We start from the raw sequence: 23215 nt of genomic DNA on the forward strand, positions 1-23215 counted from the left end.
ATTGTATTATAGTGGTTAACTGTAGTGAATTTTCCAGGACTGTACAGAATTGACATAGACAGTACCTGAAAATTCCTACAGGGAGGGGGGGGGGGGGAGTGTGTAGCATCATTTACAGAGGGTCTGTGTGGCATCATCTACATCGGGGCTTTGCGGCATCATATACATTGGGGCTGTGTGGCATATACAGGGGGTCTGTGTTCTGTGTGGCATCATCTACAGGGAGGCTGAGTGGCATCATATACAGGGGGTCTGTGTGGCATCATCTACAGTGCGGTCTATGTGGCATCAGATACAGGGAGGTGTGTGGCATCAACAACAGGGAGGTGTGTGGCATCAACAACAGGGAGGCTGTGTGTCATCATCTACAGGGAGGCAGTATGGCATCATCTACAGGGGGTTTTTGTGGCATCATCTACAGGGAGGCAGTGTGGCATATACAGGGGGTCTGTGTGGCATCATATACAGGAGGTTTGTAGAAATAGAAATAGGTCCAGAGAAAATAGTGTCTAGGTGAACATGTGACCTTCTTTTGGGTGTTTTCAGGGGGCTGGGACAAAAAAAGCCTGACAAATGAAATTCATCAGTTCTTTTAACGTCCATGAAAAACGGATGCAAAAGGGATGTCAAACGGCCATTAAAAATGGACAGACAGACTGGAAATGGATAAAAATTTGGAGACACACTGATGCAAAATGGCCATGAAATACTGACAGTTGATCAGTTTTTAATGGCCATTTTTTTTCACTGTCGTGTGAATGTAGCTTTACTTTTCAAAGTTTAAAATCCCTGTTTTTAGAAGGGCCTTACATTGCATAAATTCAAGCGTCATGCAGTGTGCAAACAATAGTACAGAATATGCAGTGCAGATATACTGTACACAAATAATTCCTGATATAAATTGTACATTCTTTTGTCCAAGTATATCTTTGTTTACACGTGCACAGACATATGGCCATAAAACTCCCACCTTGACCAAAGCTCACTCTTGCCCCTGTTTGTGTGTACAGTATATAATGGTATTATTTGTGTATAGAGCATTATTATATGATATGACCAGCAGGTTGTGGACCCACTGGGTTACTCCACCGGATTGGGTTAGTGCCACCTCTAAAGGTATTATCTAAGTAGCCTCCCTGCTCTTCACCCTTTAACACCCTTACAGGGATCTGGCCTTTGCTGCTGGTCTTTGCTAAAAAGAGGAGACCCCAATCCACAGTATGCTCCTGGAGTTAAAATTACTAGTCAGACCACACATGGAATATTTAGACAGTTTTAATATTGTCTTTGCATTTCGGTTCTGAAATTTCGTGCACCTATTTTCTAGCCGAAAACATTGTTGCCAACTTTATTAATGCGTACGTCAGAAAGAACCTTGATTTGCTCGTCACGTCAGGTCGCATACTTAGAATATGTCAATGGATGAATGTATATGTATAAAGCATATTAAGTATATCTACAGATTAAAAGTGTCTTGCAGAAGTATTCACTCTCTTGGAGTTTTTCCTGTATTGTTGCATTACAAGTTACAACCATGATTTAAAATGGATTTTTGGGGGATTTGTACAATTTGATTTATATAACATGCCTACCACTTAGACAGTACTAAATATATATTTTACAGTGATACAAACAATAATTAGGACAAAAAACATAGAACTTTAATGTGCATAATTATTTACCCCCTGAAAGTCAGTACATTGTTGAGCCATCTTTTACTGCAATTTAAGGTTTATGTCCCTTGGTGTATGTCTCTATGAGCTTAGCACATCAAGACACTGGGATTATTGCCCTTTCTTCCAGGCAAGTTATATGGGTTGTGTTTGTCTTCAAGTCATGCCACTGATTCTCAATTGGATTGAGGTTTGGGCTTTGACTAGGGTATTCCAAGACATTTGAAATGTTTCCCCTTAATCCACTCCAGTGTAGCTTTAGCAGTACGTTTAGGGTTGTGGTGGAGGGCGGAGGCAGTAGGCAGCTTAGGGACTTTCCCTCCCAAAGTAAAATTTCTGGGTGCACAACTGTGTCAGTGTATGGGTATGTTCACACGCCCTATTTATGGACGTAATTCAGGCGTTTTATGGCTCCAAACCATCAAACGTCAAAAGAAGGTGCATAAAAAGACGCCCAACTCAAAGAAGTGCATGTCACTTCTTGGGACGTAATTGGAGCCGTTTTTCATTGACTCCAATGAAAACCAGCTCCAATTACTTCCGTAAAAGACACCGCGAAAAACGCAAAAATTCAGGATCTGTAATTTCAGATGTAATTGGCGTTGCCGTGTGAACATACCCTATGAGTGATTATGCTCTAGGGCTAGCCTGTTAACAGCCTGATAAAGTGAGGGTATGTTCACGCGCATTGTTTTCAGACATAATTCGGGGGTTTTATGCCTCGAATTACGCCTGAAAAAACAGCTCCATTATGTCTACAAACATCTGCCCATTGCTTTCAATAGGTTTTACGGTGTTCTGTTCCTACAAGGTGTTATTTTACGTGTTGCTGTCAAAATACGGCACTTAAAAAGACGCACGCGAAAAAGAAGTGCATGTCACTTCTTGGGACGTTTTGGAGCCGTTTTTCATTGACTCCATGGAAAAATAGCTCCAATAACGTCCGTAAAATACGCCGCGAAAAATGCGAGTTGCTACAAAAATGTCTGAAAATCAGGAGCTGTTTTCGCCTGAAAACAGCTCCGTATTTTCAGACGAATTTTGCTAAGCCGTGTGAACATACCCTGAGGGGGCCCTTAGTGTGTGCGTGGTGGTGCTATAACGATACTGTAGTTTACTTTCACTTTAGTGAGGCCGGGTTCACACCTGCGTTGGTGTTTCCATTGTTCTGCTCCATCAGAGAAGCAAAACAACAAAAATAACAGAAGCGCCAGTTCCATTGTACGACGGACACCATGAGTGTCCGACGAAACCCATTGACTTTAATGGTTTCTGCCGGGTTTCCTTCAGGTTTTCTGTGGTTTTACCAGAAACAATAGTGCAGCATGCTGCTCTACTGTTTCTGGCATTATTGGCCAGATCTGGAACGGAGATCCCGAATGGAGCAGATGTGAACAGGCTCTTACATTATTTTTGCAACCATATTTATATTATGTTTGCTTAGTACTTTGCAAAAATGATGTAAAAATAAAGTACTAATAATGCTGTTTTAGAAATCGGTAACCCTTTGTCCTAACATTAAATGTACGCTTTTCCCACCAAAAACACCTCTGTTGGCAACAGCAAGGAGAGAAAGGTGTACATTTATTGTCATCATTTTTATATTGTTATAGCTCAGCACACTATTATTATATTACTGAAAAATCACTCCTTACTACGCCTGCATAAAGTAATGTTGTTTTGTAGCATTGGGGGTTTATTTAAACATCCCATTAGGCTCTTATTATATATTCCTATATGCGATCAGTAGTGTAGCTACTGTATAGGAGGTGAAGAAGTAGCAGTAACAACCGGTCCTCAATCCCTGGGGGCCCATGCCACCTCAATGTAATCTGTATTTTGTAATCAGGCGTTTAAAATAAATATGCACTTTCATAATGAAAATTGTCATTGCTGCAAGCATTAATATACAATATGTTCTGTTGTCTGTGTCCATAGAAACACATAGGTCTGCATAGAAGCTGTATACATAAAATAATAGGACATTTTTACTTAAAACTACATTTTTTATTCATGTAGAGAATTCCTGTGTCATTCCATGTCTCTACAGGCCCTTTGAAGGTATGTTCACACAACTTATTTTCAGACATAATTCAGGCGTTTTACGCCTCGAATTACGCCTGTAAAGACGGCTCCATTACGTCTGCAAACATTTGCCCATTGCTTGCAATGGGTTTTATGATGTTCTGTTCAGACGTGGTGTAATTTCGCATCGCTGTCAAAAGACGGCGTGTAAAAATATGCCCGCGTCAAAGAAGTGCAGGACACTTCTTGGAAAGTTTTTGGAGCCATTTTTCATTGACTCCAAAGAAAAACAGCTCCAATTACGTCCGTAAAAGACGCCGCAAAGAGTGCGAGTACTTGCAAAAACTTCTGAAATTCAGGAGCTGTTTTCGCCCGTATTTTGCGTTTGCGTTTGCATACCCTAATAGGCAAGACCATGTGTGTATTCAGTCAGTAATGCCCGGCGGCTGCAGAACGCCGGGCATTACTGACTGAATACACACTTGGTCTTGCATGCACTGCCCAACGTTACTTTCCAAACGGAGGACATGTTAAAAATTTTAAACAAATATATGTGGTTAGTCCTTTTTGCTTAATATAAGCGTAATAAAGTTAGTTTATGTATGATAGTTGGGACAAAGGTATTTTGCCTGCTGGTAGCAGTTTTTGTAAATGACTTCCAAATACTGGAACAAAATACTGATTTAAATGGCATCAGGACATCAGCTGCGCCAGGAGCCGAAGAGGATGGTAAGTATAAATAATTGTCTGCGGGGTCCCTGTATCTAAGCCTGCCATGTGGTAGGTTTAGATACACGGCCCATCAGACAGGATCAAACATGGTGTGATCCTGTCTGCTGGGCCCTGTATCTAAACCTACCTTGTGGTAGACTCAGATACAGGACCCAGCAGATCACTCCATGGTAGGCTTAGATACATGGCCCATGTGTGATCCTGTCTGATATGTCCTGTATCTAAGCCTACCACATGTGTTACTAATGTTTTTTGTGTTTGTGCTTTTTGTACAGGTTCGTATGTTGGACTTCGTCGGATTCGAGGACTACTTCGATGACAGTTTATGGTTAACGAGGGTTGTGCGGGGGTTTTTATTTCAACAAAATATTTTTACTATGTCTTTTGTATTTTTTTTTTAACTTTATTACTACCACCTTAGCAATGGCCGCTGGCTGATTGACCGCATCCATACTTAAGGTGGGGCTTAAAGGCAACCTGTCACCAGCATTTCACCTATTGAACTTTACTTATCCCTCACTGGCTGCTGCTATCAAAAGTTCATTGCCGTTAACCCCTCTCCTAAACTCCTCCTCCGACTGTAAATAACGGTCTGCAAACATTTTGCGGATTTTATCGTAATAATCCAGTGTCCCTTGGTGCGCACACACACCAGAAAAGGACATTAATGCACAAGCACAGGATTTTGTGTACTGGGGAATGGCGAGGAGCTGTCAATCAAAAGTAAGGAGGTGGGGTAATCTTGGAAAGACTTGAGGAATAAAGATATGACTCTTTTCAAATGAAGATATGACTCTTTTATGCTCATTAGCATACGGTGTGGGAACACTAAAAAACAGAATATTAAAGCTACAGAGCTGACTAAGAAGACAATTATAGGTTATATAGAAATGATTTTTCACCCACTACCACCAGGTATTGCTGGTTTAATAGGTGAAATGCTGGTGACAGGTTCCCTATAATGTTAGCCGGTGAAAAGGCTAACACTAACTCCCATTATTACCCTGGTACCTACCGCCACCAGAGGTACCGGGAAGAGCCAGGTGCGATCCAGTACCAGACCATCTTTAGTGATGGCCGTGTACTGGGGTGGCCACAGGCTCGTATTATTAGGCTGGGAAAGCCCCAAAAATAGAGGGCCTGCCCGCCCTGGTAATGCTAGCTTGCTGCTGCTATGTTGTATTTGGCTGGCTATGAAAAATAGGGGGGACCCCACGTCATTTAAAAAAAAATAAAAGTAGAAAAAACAATATGGGTCCCCCCATTTTTCATAACCAGACAGATACAACATAGCTGCAGAAGCCTAGCATTACCAGGATGGGAAGGGCCAAGGTTTCTGGCCTTTCCCAGTCTGATAATACCAGACCTGTGGTGCCCCAGTTCCCGACCATCACTACAGATGATCAGACACTGGATCGCACCCAGATCTTCCCGGTACCCCTGGTGGTGGTAGGTACTGGGGTAATAATGAAGTTAGTGTTAGCCGGCTGATATTAAACCCCACCTTAGTAATGGACGCTGTTAATCAGGACATAGACAACATATTTTATTAAAATAACAAAACCCCACACAACCCCCGTTAACAATTTTATTGAGAATAGAAAAAAGGCCGTCATCGAAGTATGTAGTCCTCGAATCCAAAGTAGTCCAACAACCGAACGTGTAAAAAAACACAAACACACATAAAAAAAATAGTAACACATAAAATAGCAAAGCAATTATTATACTTACATTTCCTGGGACCAGCGTTGGATCCGCAATATCAGCGACCTGGGCCCTTTATCCATAGCTATAGGGTCATAGTGCTACAGATAAGCTGTCATAAAGATCCTATTGTAGGATTGAAACGTCGCTTTTGTATTGGGATTGAATAAACCACCATTTTCTTCATTGGAGTGCCGCAAATCTTCTTTTGTTATATCTGACATTTCGTCCGAGGATCAGGAAGTTTTTGCTGGGCACCCGTTTACTGGTTTCTCTGTGAGTGCTGCTGCCTTCTCCTTGTATATATATATATATATATATATATATATACATATATACACACACATACACACACACACACACATACATAAACGCACACACAATTTTTTTGGAGGAGGAGGGGACATATGTATTGCGGCTATTGCCCCTGATGTTTTAAGACCTTAGTGACACCCCTGGCTGCTAGTGCTGCATCGATGGGTCACTTAGGAGACCCAGAGATGCAATTGAAAGCTGCGGGCTGTCGGCCATGAGAAGACGTTGGGGGAGGCCAAGAAGACTTTTGCAACGGGGGCCCATGGGCCTTTAGCTACGCCCCTGAGTCCAGTCCAACACTGTTTGTACAAATATGGTTCCTGCTTATGCTTATGTATTTTTTTGTGTTATACATGTGTCCCCAGCATGAGGATCAGATTAAGCTTGTTTCTGTACAGCACTTTTTTTGTTTCTGTATTTATTCAATAATACTCTTTGAAACTAAAACAAAACTTTGAGAATCTTGCTTTATTACTATGCTTGTGCTTTCACAGAGTACTGCTCTTGAAGAGCCTCCTCAGAGCGTTATTTTATTCAAAATAGTAGTATCTATTTGCTATGGTCAATAAAAATACCTATAAGGCATGTTTACCTAGCTATACGTAATTCATTAAGATAAATGGAACATGACAAGTTTTCTAAAATTTCTTACCTTGAAAAGTTGTACACCAATGCAGGAAAACATGAACTGAAGAAGCGTTGTAACCAGAACAATATTCCCAATGGTTTTAATGGCTACAAATACACACTGGACTACATGCTGTAGAAAGGTAAAAAAAAAATACAACAACTTTTAATTGTAATTGCAACTGAAAATAGCAAAAAGCAATATGATAGTGGGGGCGTTTAGAGGGTTATATGCATCTCACACATTTATGGCATATCCAAAGGATATGCCATAAATGTGTGATAGGTGCTGGTCCCAGCTCCCACACCCCCATTCCGCCTTGTGAGGCATCTGCTGACCACTACACTCAGGCGCAGAATGAATGGAGAGGGGCCTTGCTTACTCGGCTGTTTCTGTAACTCCCACAGAACTGTAGCAAGAGACACTCGCATGTGCAACGCCTCTCCATTCATTCTCTGCCAGCAGCCATCTCAACAGGCAAAATGGTGGTTGGCGGAACCATAACATAGGGTTCTTCACATAGGTGAAGGTCCCAGAGCTGGGATTCACACCGATCACCAGGGAGGTCGCTAGCCCGGGCACAAGCCCCGGATTTTTGGACCAGTGCCCCAGATCTCCAGGCAACTGGCACTGTCAACTGCATCTGCATCCTCTTAGGACGCAGATATAGTTAAATACTATGGTGGGGCAGGGAGCTGCCAGGTCCCTGCAACGCCATTCACTCTTATATAGCCTACTATAGTCCTGCAGCATATGAGAGGCCAGGATGGGGCCGCTGGGCAGGGCGGTGCTGTGCAGTGACATCATTACGTCGGCTTGCGTAAAGATCCCTTCCCAGTATCTCATTGGCTGCAGACCTAAAGAGACAGAGCGGTTTGGCATGGGAACGGGGATAGGTGAGTATTAGTTTAATTTTTTTCTTTGGGTATTCCTGAACACTAAGGATGAGCCATTATTGAGTACTGGCACTAGGAATGTGGGGACAATAGGGGGAGGTGAGGGCACTGGGTGGGTAGCATTGTGAGTGGAAGGTACTCAGAAGGGGTGGCAGAATTAACAAATGGGGCATTAAAGGTTTGCAGCATTAGTGAGTGGGGCAACTAGAGGGTGGCAGCATAACTGAATGGGGACACTAAAAGGTGGCAGCATTACTGAGTAGAAGGCACAAGGGGGCAGCATTACTGAGTAAGGGGCACTAGGGAGGGTATTACTAAGTAATGGGATCTAGGGGCAGCAGCATTACTAAATGGGGGCACTAAGATGTGGCAGCATTACAGAGTAGAGGGCACACGGTGAAGCATTTCTGAATGGGGGAACCATGGGGGCATGATTACTGAGTGGGGGGACTATGGAGGCAGTATTACTGTGAGAACACTAAGGAGTCATTATGGAGACACTAAGGGGCACCAATACTGAGTGGGGGGGGGCACATATACTGTGTGGAGGGCACTGAGTTAGCACCAATACTGGAGGGACACTTTTACTGTGGGTGGATTTAAGGAAGAGGTATTACTGTGAGGCGGGCACCAATACTGTGTGTGGGCACTCAGGGGGCACATTACTGTGTGGGCACACAGGAGGCACTATTACTGAGTGGAGGCACACAAGGGAGAACTGCTGCATTAGCGGGCAGGAAGTAGACTATTTTTGTATGGGGCAGAAACAAGCGGTGACTGGGAGAAGTCGTCATGGCGAGAATGAAAGTGAACAACTCAATCAGCGGAGAGTTCACATGCGAGTTACTGGATGTAATTGTCCTGTATTCACTTATATAAGGTGTGCAGAATGATAATACTCTGTAGAGCGCCAGTGTAGAACTGGTATGTGACCACTGTTCGGGCCTGTTATTGTGGTACTATTGGTCATATTGGTCTTTGTGGTGAATATATGTATTATTTAGTGCATGAATTTATAATTAACATATATATATATATATATATATACACACACACACACACACACACACACACACACACACACACACACATTAGCGTTCATGATAAGACTAATTATTTTGGTGCAAGGCTGATGTATCTATGGGTACATGTTTCCTTATAAAGTAATTACCAGGGACAGCATGCTGATGAGCGGGTTATATCTAATCCTCTTGTGTTGTAAAAGTTATTTTATAGTTGTGCTGTCTTCAATATATTTCTTGGGGTGGATGAGTGGCAAAAGATATGCATTGTGGTTTGTGCGCCTGATCTTTTAAGATCCTAGCAACACCCTGCCTATCACACATTTATGACATATCCTGTAGATATGCCATAAATATCCTGTGGATATTCCATAAATGTGTGAGATAGGAATACCCCTTTAACTTCTATAAAAATGATTACTGAACTCTACCTACCTTCAGGCCTTTAGCACGGTTTATGGCACGAAGTGGACGTAAAACTCTGAGTACTCTAAGAATCTTTACAACAGAGATAGCACTGGACCTTAGATAATAAAAAATAGGGTGAGTTTAACAGAAAAAAGTTAGCAAACACACTTTCGTGTTAGGCCGGGTACCCACGTAACGTAAATGCTGCGGAATTTCCGCAACGGAATTGTGTGCAGAAAATTCGGCAGCATTTACTGTAGCAGGAAAGTGGATGAGAATATGGAAATTTCATGCCCACGCTGCGTAAAATAAGTGCAGAGTATACGTTAATAAATTGACCTGTGTTGCGGAATTTAATTCCGCAGCATGTTAATTTATGCAGCGTTTTTGATGATTTTCTGTTGCAGGTTTTCCCCCATTGAATTCAATGGGGATGCAAAATCCGCAACAGAAAGCCATACTTACCCAGAACGCCTTCCTGCACATCCGCAGGCTGCAGCGTCACATGGCCTGCAACGTTATCGTAGGAGGCCGGACTACACGCAGAGAACAGGGAGGGGTAAGTATCGACGTTTTTCTTTTCAAGTGCTGCTTTCCGCAGCAGAAATTCCATCCGAAAAACCGCACCACAATGTGGTGCGATTTTCCGGACAGGAGGTGCTGCGGGTTCCAGGTCGTATATACGCTGAACAGTTTTTAGGCAGCGTATCCGACCCGTGAACCCGGCCTTAGGGTATATTCTTATGCGTTGACTGGTACCGGCATTGTGTCGTGTGGCAAATCCGTATGTCTTTTACCACAGTTTTTGCATGGCTTGTATAGGTGAAACATTCTCTAAATCTAAAAGGAGTTGTACAGGATTAAAAAAACATGGCTGCTTTCTTCCACAAACAGTGTCACACCTGTCTTTGGGTTGTGTATGGTATTGCAGCTCATCTCTATTAAAGTAATTAGAGAAGAGCTGTAATACCACACACAACCTGAGGACAGGTGTGGCATTGTTTTTGAAAGAAAGCAGTCACGTATTTCTAATCCTATACAACCTCTTTAAGTAACCTCCAGCCATTATAAGGGTAAGGCCACACGGTGCGGTCACGGTGCTATTATGTTGCATTTTTAAACTGCAGCAAGTCATTTTTCAATAGAAGTCAATGGTGAAATTTTAGTTATGGACAGACTGCTGCTATTATATTACAATGTGTTTTTAGTGCAGTTAACTGCATCTTCATAATGTCCGACCGCATGCGGTTAATGACCGCGCTGCCAAAGTTGTTGCTGAACTGCTTGTGTTTTTGCTAACAGTTCTGCAATGCATAGTAATGAGCTATATACAGGAGGCACCTAACAAACTTCAAAACGGGTGAAAACTATGTCCATACATTATTTCTTTTAAAAACACAACAGAACTGCAGCATTAGGGCTTATTCAGACGAACGTGCCTGCACGCCGTTTGCCGCGTTTTTTGCGGCATTTTTTGGGGCTTTTTGTTCGCCCGCATCTATTGAGCGCCGCGGCCAAAAAATGCTGCGACATATGCTTTCTCTGCCTCCCATTGATGTCAATAGGATGTCAGAGACATAAACACCCGAAGATAGGGCATGTCGCTTCTTTTTCCCGCGAGACGGTTTTTCCACTCGCGGGAAAAAATGCCTCCGCCACCCATTGAAATCAATAGGATGCATTTTCGGACGTTTTTTGGCGCGTTTCAGCGTCAATAAACGTTTAAAAAAACTCAGTGTGAACTGGTCCCTATTCCTTTTGGAAGTGTGTGAATGAATTGACAACTGTGTGTTAGGGTACGTTCACACGGCTTATTTTCGGCCGTTTTTCGGGCCGTAAACGGACGAAAAACGGCCTAAAAATTGGAAGCAGAACGCCTCCAAACATCTGCCCATTGATTGCAATGGAAAAACGGCCTTCTGTTCCGACGGGTCACTACACAGGGCTTCAGGCTAAAAAAAAAATCAGTTGGGCAACTTTGGCTGTTTCTCTGCGAATGGTGCAAAGTGAAAAGTGCATTTTTTTCCACAGATAAGCTATTTCAAAGCCAAATATGTTGTGCCCAGCTTGTGCCACCAGAGACACACACCCCAAAAGTTGTTAAGAGGATTCACACGAGCATGTTCGGTCCGTAAAGGACGGAACGTATTTCGGCCGCAAGTCCCGGACCGAACACACTGCATGGAGTCTGGCTACTAGCATCATAGTTATGTACGACGCTAAGAGTCCCTGCCTCTCCGTGGAACTACTGTCCCATACTGAAAACATGATTACAGTACGGGAAAATTGTCTCGCAGCGAGGCAGGGACTCCTAGCGTCGTACATAACTATGATGCTAGGAGCCCGGCTCCCTGCAGTATGTTTGGTCCGGGACTTGCGGCCGAAATACGTTCCGTCCTTTACGGACCGAACATGCTCGTGTGAATCCAGCCTAACAATGCCTTATATGTGGAAGTAAACTGCTGTTTGGGCATACTGTAGGGCTTTTACTGATGTTTCAGTTTATAATGTGGGGGTCAGTGGCGGATCATCATTAGGGCGATTTATGCAGCCGCCCGGGGCCCATGGCTGCCCGAACCGCACATGACCACATGGGCCCCCTCATGACCGGTGGCGTCACTAGCACCAGAGGGGGCCCCGGTGCTAGCGGCAGCCACATTCATTTGTATCTGAGTCCTTAGGACTCAGATACAGATAAATATTATAGGCTGCAGGCCACGTTAGGCATACAGCCTATAAGGCGCTGGGAAGACTCCCCGCGCAGGCCGGCGTGATGAGGTACTGCATCACGCCGGTCTGCGCATGCGTCTAGTCCGGAGGATTCACATGTGTCCAACTGGAGCGGCCGCCAAAGGGGAAGGTATGTAAAATAGATATATATTATTTTTCGGTGGGGGTAGTGCTGTGTATATATTCAAGGAGGGGGGAGTGCTCCGTTACACTATATACAAGGGGGAGTTCTGGGTGTCCCTATATACAAGGGGGAGGGTAGCGCTGTGTGGGCCTATATGCAAGGGGGAGGGGAGCGCTGGGTGACACTATATACAAAGGGGGGGAGTGCTCTGTGACACTATATACAATGGGGGGATTGGTGTGTGGCCCTATATACAAAGGGGGAGTGCTGTGTGCACTATATACAAAGGGGAGTGCTGTGTGCACTATATACAAAGGGGGAGTGCCGTGTGCACTATATACAAGGGGGGAGCACTGTCTGCACTATATAAAAAGGGGGAGCGCTGTGTGCACTATATACAAGGGGGGAGCGCTGTGTGCACTATATACAAGGGGGGAGCGCTGTGTGCACTATATACAAGGGGGAGCGCTATGTGGCCCTATACGCAAGGGGGGAAGCGCTGTGTAGCCCTATATACAAGGGGGAAAGTGCTGTGTGACCCTATATACAAGGTGGGAGAGGAGCGCTGTGTGCACTATATACAAGGGGGGAGCGCTGTGTGCACTATATACAAGTGGGGAGTGCTGTGTGCACTATATACAAAGGGGGAGCGCTGTGTGTACTATATACAAGGGGGAGCGCTGTGTGCACTATATACAAGGGGGAGCGCTATGTGGCCCTATTTGCAAGTGGGGGAGAGCTGTGTAGCTCTATATACAAGGGGGGGGAAGTGCTGTGTGACCCTATATACAAGGGGGGAGAGGAGCGCTGTGTGCACTATATACAAGGGGGAGCGCTATGTGGCCCTATATACAAGGGGGGAGTGCTAAGTGTCCCTATATACAAAGGGGGAGCGCTGTGTGACACTATATACAAAGGGGGAGCGCTTTGTGACACTATATACAAGGGGGAGCGCTGTGTGACTATGTACAAAGGGGCAGGGCGTTGTAGCACTATATACAAGGGGGGCTGTGTGGCGCTATCCACAGCGGTATGTGTGTCGCGCTCTTTACAGGCGGGGCTCTGTGGCGCTATTTACAAGAGGGGGAGGGCTGTGTGGCGCTCTCTACAGAGGGCTGTGTGTAACGCTCTCTACGGGGGGGATGTGTGTTATAGCTATAGCTATATAGCTAGCTATAGGGGGATGTGTGATATATACAGGGGGCTGTGTGTGGCACTATGTACAGGGGGCTGTGTGTATGTGGTGTTTTACAGTGTATGGTATCATTATATTCAGCCGCACAGTGTTTGGTGCTATTATATTTAGGGGCACAGTATGTGGCACCATGATCATTTTATTTTCGTTTATAGGTGTGGAAATGTTGGAAAAGTGAGGAGCCGAAGATATCTGAGTGGCAAATTCTGCAGAAATGGGTCTTGGCCGGGAAAAGTCGTCATGAGCTCTGGACCGGATGGAGAAGAAAAGAGACATCGTCACCTGTGAGTCACTAGATTTATAGAGAATCTGTCACCTCTCCTGACATGTTTATTATAGGAAATCCTTGTATTTCACAAAAAGTCTTTCTGCAGTCCAGGACTGATAGACAATTCCCCTTGTCAGGAGGATGTGTCCCTGCACAGTATGATACTGTCAGTATGTAGGGACACAGCCCTGTGACAAGGGGAATCGTAACACCCATTTGATAATGCTTGCCCAAAAAGGTAGTATTAACAATAGTTACAGCGTGGCAGGGCGGCGGTGCGGAAGGGGGGCCCAAGTTTGAGTAACAGCCCAGGGCCTATGGTCTACTTAATCCGCCACTGGTGGGGGTATATGTAAGCTGGGCAGAGAACATCAGGACATAATAAGGTTTATGGGATAAATAAATAATAAAATGATTATGCTCCGTTTAGCTCTCTTTCTTCAGAGGAAGAGAGGAACGAGAGTCTAAACGGAAATCATCACTTCCATTAGAATTGCCATTGATTTCAATGGTAATTCTTTTGTTTGAGATGCATTCCATTTGCCTCCGTTCGCTAGAATTCTTTTGTTTTTTCACGGAAGCAAAAGTGCTGCAGACTGTACTTTTGCTTCCGTCAAAAAAAATGGAAACCTAGCGAATGGCGGCAAACAGAAAGCATCTGAAACAAAAGAATTAGCATTAAAATCAATCGTAATTCTAATGGAAGTGATGATTTCCATTTAGACTCTCGTTCATCCGTTCCTCTGATGGAAGAGAGCTAAACGGAGCTTCATGGTAGTGATAACTTAGTCTTAGGGAGGATTTACACGAGCGTGTGCGTTTTACGCGCGCAAAAAAACACGCCGTTTTGCGCGCGCAAAAGGCACTTAACAGCTCCGTGTGTCATCACCATACGATGCGTGGCTGTGTGATTTTCGCGCAGCCGCCATCATTATGACACTCTGTTTGTATGTTTGTAAACAGAAAAGCACGTGGTGCTTTTCTGTTTTCAATCATACTTCTTACTGCTGTTGCGCGAATCACGCGCGTCCCACGGAAGTGCTTCCGTGTTGTGCGCGTGATTTTCACGCACCCATTGACTTCAATAGGTGCGTGATGTGCGAACAGCGCAGAAATATAGAACCTGTCATGAGTTTTACGCAGCGGACACCCGCTGCGTAAAAATCACGGACTGTTTGCACGGCCCCATAGACTAATATAGGTCCGTGCGAGGCGCGAGAAAATCACGCGCGTTGCACGGACGTATATCACGTTCGTGTAAATCCGCACTTATGCTTTGAAGCAATCCTTTATGCACAGGTCAGTTTCGCACTGATAAATGTCCTTTCTTATCTCCCCTTTTGGTACACACCTTGCACCTTTGCAATTTGGGGAATTTTGCTGAAAAAAGTGTTGTCCTGGTACAATACAGGCACGCTCCCTTCCAGCAGATATGTTTGGGCCCTCCTCTTCCTGGTTCCCAAATATTAGTGCCTTGATAATCACCTCTTGAAACAGTAGAAATATTCCCCTCTGGCCTGCACATCGGCATATTTTTTTCATCCCCCACTCATGGAGGCCATACATTTTTATCACTTCATAGATGTAGTGGTACGAGGGCGTTTTTCTTTTAGGATGAGCTCTAGTTTTTATTAGTACTAATTTGTGGTACATGCGACTCTATGATCACTTTTTATTCAATTTTTTGCGATGCAAAGTGATTAAAAAAACGCAATTCCTGCATAGTTTTCTATATTTTTTTTTTAATGTGGCATTCACCATGCTGTATAAATTACATGTTAACTTTATTCTGCAGGTCAGTATGATTATGGTAAGGCCCCATGCACACGACCGTATTTTTGTCCACCGGTAAATACTGGCGGAAATACGGGTCCTTGGTCACACGTATTCGACCCGTATTGCACCAGTATTTACAGGCACGTTTTCGCTGCAAAATTACACTGCAGTAATCGGCACCCCTTCTCTCTATCAGTGCAGGATAGAGAGAAGGGACAGCCCTTTGCGCAGAAAAAGTAAAATAAATTCATACTTACCCGGCCGTTGTCTTGGTAACGCGTCCCTCTCTTGACATCCAGTCCGACCTCCCTGGATGACGCGGCAGTCCATGTGACAGCTGCAGCCTGTGATTGGCCTGTGATTGGCTGCAGCGGTCACAGGTTTTTTTTACAGGTTGATCTATATTATGATCGGAAGTCACTGTCCAGGGTGCTGAAACAGTTACTGCCGATCGTTTAACTCTTTCAGCACCCTGGACAGTGACTATTTACAGACGTCGCCTAGCAGCGCTCCCGTAATTACGGGTGCACACACGTAGTCACCCGTAATTACGGGAGCCCCATAGACTTCTAAATACGGCCCGAAATAGGACATGTTCTATATTTTTCAACGGCACGGGCACTTTCCCATAAGCATACGGGGAGGTACCCGTGGCCAATAGAAGTCCATGGGCCCGTAAAAACGTGCCGTAATTACGGCCCGTAATTACGGGCATTTTTACAGTCGTGTGCATGGGGCCTAAAACATATAAAAATTGATGTTTTTTTATATTTTACTACTTTTGCACAATAAAACACTTTTTGTTTTATGTCGTCATATTCTGAGAGCCATAACTTTTTTGCTTTTCCGTCGACGGAGCTCTAGGTTTGCTTGTTTTCTTGCAGCTTTAGTTTTTATTGATACCATTTTGGGGTACTTGCAAATTTTGATCACTTTTTATCCTATTTTTTGAGCGGATAGGTGACAGTAATTCTGGCATTGCTTTTTTTAGCCTTCATGGTGCGTTACAAATGACATGTTAGCTTTATTCTGGCGGCCAGTACGATTCCGGCGCTACCAAATTTATATATTTTTTGATGTTTTACAACTTTTTCCACAATAAAATAACTCTTTTGTAAAAAGAAGGTATTTTTTTGTGTCAACGTGTTCTGAGAGCCATAACTTTATAATTTTTTAATCGAAAAATATAAGCTGTTGTTTTTTGTGGGCAAGCTATTTTGGGATATATGCACATTTTTGATCACTTTTATTCCAATTTTGGAAGGCAAGGTGCCCAAACAACAGCAATTCTTGGATTGTTTCTTAGTTATTTTTTTTAAGGCGTTCACCGTGCAGGATAAATAACATCACATTTTTATAGTTCAGGCCGATATTGATGCAAAAATATTAGGTATATTTTACTTTTTTCATTTTTTTCCAATAATAAAGGACTTGATAAGGGAAAAAATTTTGATTTAGACTTTTTTTTTAATACCACTAGGGGACTTGAAGGCCTGCACCGCTGATCGCTATTATAATACATTGTACTACCTATGCTTCCTGCCAGAAACCAATTAAGCCGCGCCTCTAGCAGGGTTCTGTACGTGGCAGACCCGGAGGCCATTTGAAGGCCTACGATTGCCATAGCAACCATCGACACCGCGCGGTCACTATTGACGAGACATCTAAGGGGTTAATCGGCAGGGATTGGAGCTAGCTCTGTTCCCTGTTGTTACAGCAGGGTGTCAGCTGTAATATACAGTTGACTGTCAACCTCGGCTGTTGGAGCAAGCTCAGCTTCTGAGATTGCGCCATTAGATTGTAACAGTGTGACAGTTATTAGAAATGTCAAGAAGGGCTTTTCGATTTTTATATAAATAATGTTTAATCACTGTATGAATGAAATGTTCTATAACTTTCTAATATACTCTGTGTTTCAAAACCTTACCATTTTCAATACATTTGTTTTCTGTCAGTCAATAAGAACACTTTCTTTTATAGCCAGAGTCAGCAAACCTGTAAATACCTAGTCCTGCCCTCAGCTGAGTAGTGAATATAATTTTATCCAGTCTGGGCAATGCTCTGTGTGCTAAATACATCAGCAGCTGCACAAATCTAGTGGTTTAATGTATCAGTCTGGAGTCAAGGATATTTAGCTCAGAAAGCATTGCTTAGAATTGCATCCACTTGTCAGCTGAGCCTTTATTACACACCTTATGCACAAACAGGGTGGATACACTACGTAAAAACTGTAGCTTATGTGACCTAGAACCAGCAGGGTATTTTGCTCGAAAAACTGCACCAAATTGTGCTGCAGATTTTTGTCCGGAATCACCACTGCGGAAAACAGAGTTTAGAAAACAAATAAACAGCCAATACTTCATACCTCCCAACCATCCCGGATCCAGCGGGACAGTCCCGGATTCTGTGTGGTGTCCCACTTTCCCGGGCAGTGGCATGTCACGGTTTAAACTCTATTTGCATCCTTAGGACGCAGACACAGTTGAAACCAATGGTGGAGCAAGGAGCCGTCAGACGTTTCACCCCATGTGACTGCTGCAGTTAATTACAGACTGTAGTGGTCAAATGGGCTGCTGCGTTATCACAGGAGGCCGTGCTGAGCAGAGAACAGAGGTATTCGTCGCCATGGTATCATCAGTAAAGTAAGTATTGTTTTGTTTTTTTCTGCAGCGAAAATTCTGGATAAAAATATTCACCACAATTTAGTGTGTTTTTTTTATTGCCTGCGGGTTCTAGATCGGCTACACCTCCTAAAAGTACTATGTGAACATACCATTAGGTTGACTTCCCACAGTGCAGATTTTGCATCTATTTTTTAAGCCAAAACAAGGAGTGGAACCAGTGGCGTAACTAGGAAAGACTGGGCCCCATAGCAAACTTTTGACTGGGGCTCCCCTTCCGCTGGGTAACACACAATCCCCCCTTGTAGATAGTGCCTCCCTATAGATTCCACCACACAGCGCCCCCTATAGATAGCACCATACACAGGCCCCTGTAGATAGCGCCATACACAGCCCCCTGTAGTAATTGGTCAGGAAAAGGTGTCATGGATGGTCAAATTGCTTATGTTCTCTGTATTAAACTACACTATGAATTATCAATAAATAAATCCAACAAAGAAAGTGATCGACTGAAGCACGACAAATTAGTAACAAAATACAAAATTTTATTAACATGAAAACATGACAAAGGTTAAAACTGGAACAGGGAATGAGTCACTCAATAAAAAGACATCGAGAGCAATCATGCACTGGATGTTAATGTGACATGAGTCTATACAGACTTGTTTATTTGTTGATACAGCAAAATAAGATAGTGTGCGTGCCTATGCGGACCTGTAGCTAATAAAGCCTAGTGAATAATGGCAAAAAGACGGTCAACAAGGGATGGAATGCATGTGTGTACTATCTGGGTTGCCTCTATAAGAGTGTGTATGTAGAAATGATAATATTGCAGATACCTGAGTATAATGATTATCTGCGTATGTATAATAACCCAATGTACACCATAGTATGTTTTACAAGGTCAGTACTACAGGTAACATGCAACAATGTGTATAGACACACAACGAGGTACCAAGCCAGTACCAGGTAAGAAAGTCAGTAATAGCTCTATGACATACCAGTGGACATGATGAAGATGTCTGGACCCGACGCGCAGTCGCCGAAACGCGCGTCGGGTCCAGACATCTTCATCATGTCCACTGGTATGTCATAGAGCTATTACTGACTTTCTTACCTGGTACTGGCTTGGTACCTCGTTGTGTGTCTATACACATTGTTGCATGTTACCTGTAGTACTGACCTTGTAAAACATACTATGGTGTACATTGGGTTATTATACATACGCAGATAATCATTATACTCAGGTATCTGCAATATTATCATTTCTACATACACACTCTTATAGAGGCAACCCAGATAGTACACACATGCATTCCATCCCTTGTTGACCGTCTTTTTGCCATTATTCACTAGGCTTTATTAGCTACAGGTCCGCATAGGCACGCACACTATCTTATTTTGCTGTATCAACAAATAAACAAGTCTGTATAGACTCATGTCACATTAACATCCAGTGCATGATTGCTCTCGATGTCTTTTTATTGAGTGACTCATTCCCTGTTCCAGTTTTAACCTTTGTCATGTTTTCATGTTAATAAAATTTTGTATTTTGTTACTAATTTGTCGTGCTTCAGTCGATCACTTTCTTTGTTGGATTTATCTATTGTTGATCGATGCACCAAGGTATCTTGGTCATTACCTGGGACGTAGACACAGTAGATTTCATATTGTTCAGCAACTTTGCTTTATATTGAACATCACTCTGTGTCTGTGCCCCTCTTCGGTGGTATTGTATTTGTTTATGAATTATCAAGCAGGATGCCGGATTATGAAGATATGTATTCTCCATTTTGTAATGATCTCCTTCTGGTTCTGCTTGAATCACAAGGGAATAAGTTATTACTTTGTGTTCTTTTTCGTGGCCTTCAATACTGGTAGATAGGAGTCTGGCAGAACGCCTAGACCTGAAATAATCATTATATTTCCAATTAATTCTTTATCTCAGTATTTCACACACATATATGAAATCATCACATAGCCTTATGAAAACCTCCTACATTTCTATTGTTTGTAGGCCAGGATTTGCAGGTGTTAGAATGATCACGTGACCTCAGTGGGAAGGTACCCTATGACGTATTTTCAGTCTACGTGTAAAATGTTATGATTGGTTGTTCCATGAGAGGTAACACCCTGATTAGAGGGTACGCCCTGAGGGTATATTAACCTATGTATCTTGATAATAAATGAGAATATTGATTGAGACAACAGATTGCTATTGTCTTTATTGATCTCCCGGTGCACTGCTGATACATCAATTACCATATTTGAATACCACCTGACAAAGCAGAGGGAGCCCATTAGAGCACCCATCCCAAAAGGTGCTACCTGGAAGGGGTTTCTTCGACAAAGGGAAGGGGAAAGAATGTGGTCTGTAGGTAAATTAATATTTAACTTTTATTAATATGCATTAAGATAGATAATAAATTAAAAGTCCATTGGTGCAACCTGGTATGTGTGAGTGACCCCCAAGCTCACATACCTATTGGCCATATGTTGTATAGTAGAATATTGTTATGAAATAAATGAATAATTATGCTGTCAGTAAAGCTCAAGTGAGAAACACATGGGTTTCTGTGCTGTCTGGATGCAAAAATACGTAGTAGGTTAGATTAAGTAAATGACATCAGTAAAGCCAGTAGGCTGAGAAGTATAACAATCAGTCAATCTCTAGACAGTAAGATTTTTACTTGGGTTAGCGTTTCTGCCATACAGACCCCCCTGTAGATAACGCCATACAGACCCCCCTGTAGATAACACCATAGAGTCCCCCCGTAGATAACGACATACAGAACCACCCCCTGTAGATAACGGCATACAGACCCCCCTGTAGATAACACCATACTGAACCCCCCTGTAGATAACGCCATACAGACCCCCCTGTAGATAACGCCATACAGCCCCCGCCTCCCCCCCCAAAAAAAAAACTACCTATAGTTTGTCCTACAAAAGACATGCATCCCCTATCCACAGCAATAAGGAGAACGGGGGACCTAAAGTCCCCTGAAGTTCTCCATGACAAACCTCGGACTTCCGGCGTCTGTGCAGTTCAATAAAATTGAAAGGTGCGCTGGTCACGCATGCGCACAAGCGTGACAAGTGCGCAATTAATTTCTATGGAGCTGCAGACAGACCCCGGAAGTCCGAGGATTGTCATGGAGAACTTCGGGGGACTTTCGGTCCCAGTGATCACACATGTGTCCCCTCTCCTGTGGATAGGGGATGCATGTGTTTTGTAGGAAGAACCCCTTCAGTGGCATCACGCTGTAGCAGCAGGAGCCTCCAGCCATGGGGGGTGGGCCCGTGGTGGCGGGGGGTATAGCGGTAGTTACACCACTGAGTGGAACCTAAACAGAATAAATATATAAATAAAGGCCTTATAGGTCTGCTCTCCTGGATACAATTCTGGTTTTGGCTTAAAAAATGCAGGGAAAATCTGCAGCAAATCTGCACTGTGGGAAGCCAGCCTTAGGCCGGGTTCCCACATAGCGTAAACGCTACAGAATTTCCGCAACGGAATTGTGTGCGGAAATTCCGCAGCGTTTACAGTAGCAGCAAAGTGGGTGAGATAAATCTCATGCCCACGCTGCGGAAAAAAACGTAGCATAAACGTGAATAACTTGAACTGCGGTGTGGAATTTAATTCCGCAGCATGTCAATTTATGCTGCGTTTTTAATGATTTTGCGTTGTAGGTTTTCCCATTGAATTCAATGGGATACAAAACTCGCAACAGAAAGCCAAGAATTTCGACCTTAGCGACACAATCACGACATTTACGCTGCAGGAATCGCATCGCACAGCCAATCACAAGATGAAGCATCACATGGCCTGCAACTTCATCCAGTGAGGCCGGAGCGGACATCAGAGGAGAGAGGCGTTAAGCATGAACGGCTTTCTTCTGCAGCGGAATTTCTGTCTGAAAACTCGCACCACATTGTGGTGCGATTTGTCGGACGGAATGTCCTGCGGGTTCCAGTTCGGACAAGCTGTGTGATTTTTACGCAGAGTATCCGTCCCATGGGAACCCGGCCTAAGAATTTTGTTGCAGTATGAAGTAAAACCTGCATCTGAATGAAACTTAGGGTATGTTCACACGCTTTTCAAGGGAAAACCGCTCCTGATTTTCAGACGTTTTTTGAGCAACTCTCGTTTTTCGCGGCGTTTTTCGTGGAGTTTTCGCAGCGTTTTTTACGGCCGTTTTTGGAGCTGTTTTCAATAGAGTATATGAAAAACAGCTCCAAAAACGTCCCAAGAAGTGTCATGCACTTCTTTTGATGAGCCGTCATTTTACGCGCCGTCTTTTGACAGCGACGTGTAAAATAAAGGCTCGTGTGAACAGAGCATCATAAAACCCATTGCAGGCAATGGGCAGATGTTTGTAGGTGTATTAGGGGCACTTTTCAGGCGTAATTCAAGGCGTAAAGCGCACGAATTACGTCTGAAAATAGGCCGTGTGAACATACCCTTACAGAAATCCATACACCTGCTTCAGAAACAAACACATTCAAATAAATAAAACAGATTTTCAGTCGCAGAAAAGCTTTTCAACCAAAGCTGCAGTGTATGACTGCACGCTATAAGGTACATAGTGTATCCGCTCTGTTGCCTGCAGGGAATTCCAGCTGAAAAACAACACCAAACTGTGGGGCAGTTTTTCACCCGGAATGTCCGCTGCGGAAATCCTACAATGAAAAAAATTGGATATACTTACCATGGCGATGCGTCCCTCCGATGTCTTGACGTTCTGCAGCCCTGAAATGAGGTCATCCCATGTGACTACTGCAGCATGTTATTGGCTGCAGTGGTCATATGGGATGAATAGTCATCCCAGGAGGCTAGCCTGGACGAAGAAGCACAGAATTCTGAGTAAGTATAAGTATTTTTTTTTCCCTGAGCTGTGATTTTTGTGGTGGAATCGCAGCTTTTCCACCGCAAAAATCACAACAACTGCTTGTTTTGGATTTTACCTCCTCATTGAATTCAATGGGGAAAACCCGCAACAAAAAAGCAGGGATTACGCAAATCATTTACGCAGCGTGTAGATGAGATTTGCTAAAATCTCATCCACTCTGCTGCTATTGTATTATGCTGTAGATT

At 43.5% G+C, this 23215-nt stretch overlaps 1 protein-coding gene across 1 annotated transcript in view; it reads right to left on the minus strand.

The window, feature by feature from the left end:
* CACNA1S (calcium voltage-gated channel subunit alpha1 S) overlaps positions 1-23215 on the minus strand; it is a 960893-nt gene that overhangs the window by 410362 nt on the left and 527316 nt on the right. Inside the window, exons 22-23 of the mRNA XM_075853532.1 lie at positions 9431-9518; positions 7102-7209 (exon numbers count right to left, since the gene is read on the minus strand). Coding sequence (XP_075709647.1) covers positions 7102-7209; positions 9431-9518 — 196 coding nt within the window. The remainder of the gene's footprint in view (positions 1-7101; positions 7210-9430; positions 9519-23215) is intronic.

Source organism: Rhinoderma darwinii, chromosome 2 (genome assembly GCF_050947455.1).
Source record: "Rhinoderma darwinii isolate aRhiDar2 chromosome 2, aRhiDar2.hap1, whole genome shotgun sequence".
NCBI classification, from domain to species: Eukaryota; Metazoa; Chordata; class Amphibia; order Anura; family Rhinodermatidae; genus Rhinoderma; species Rhinoderma darwinii.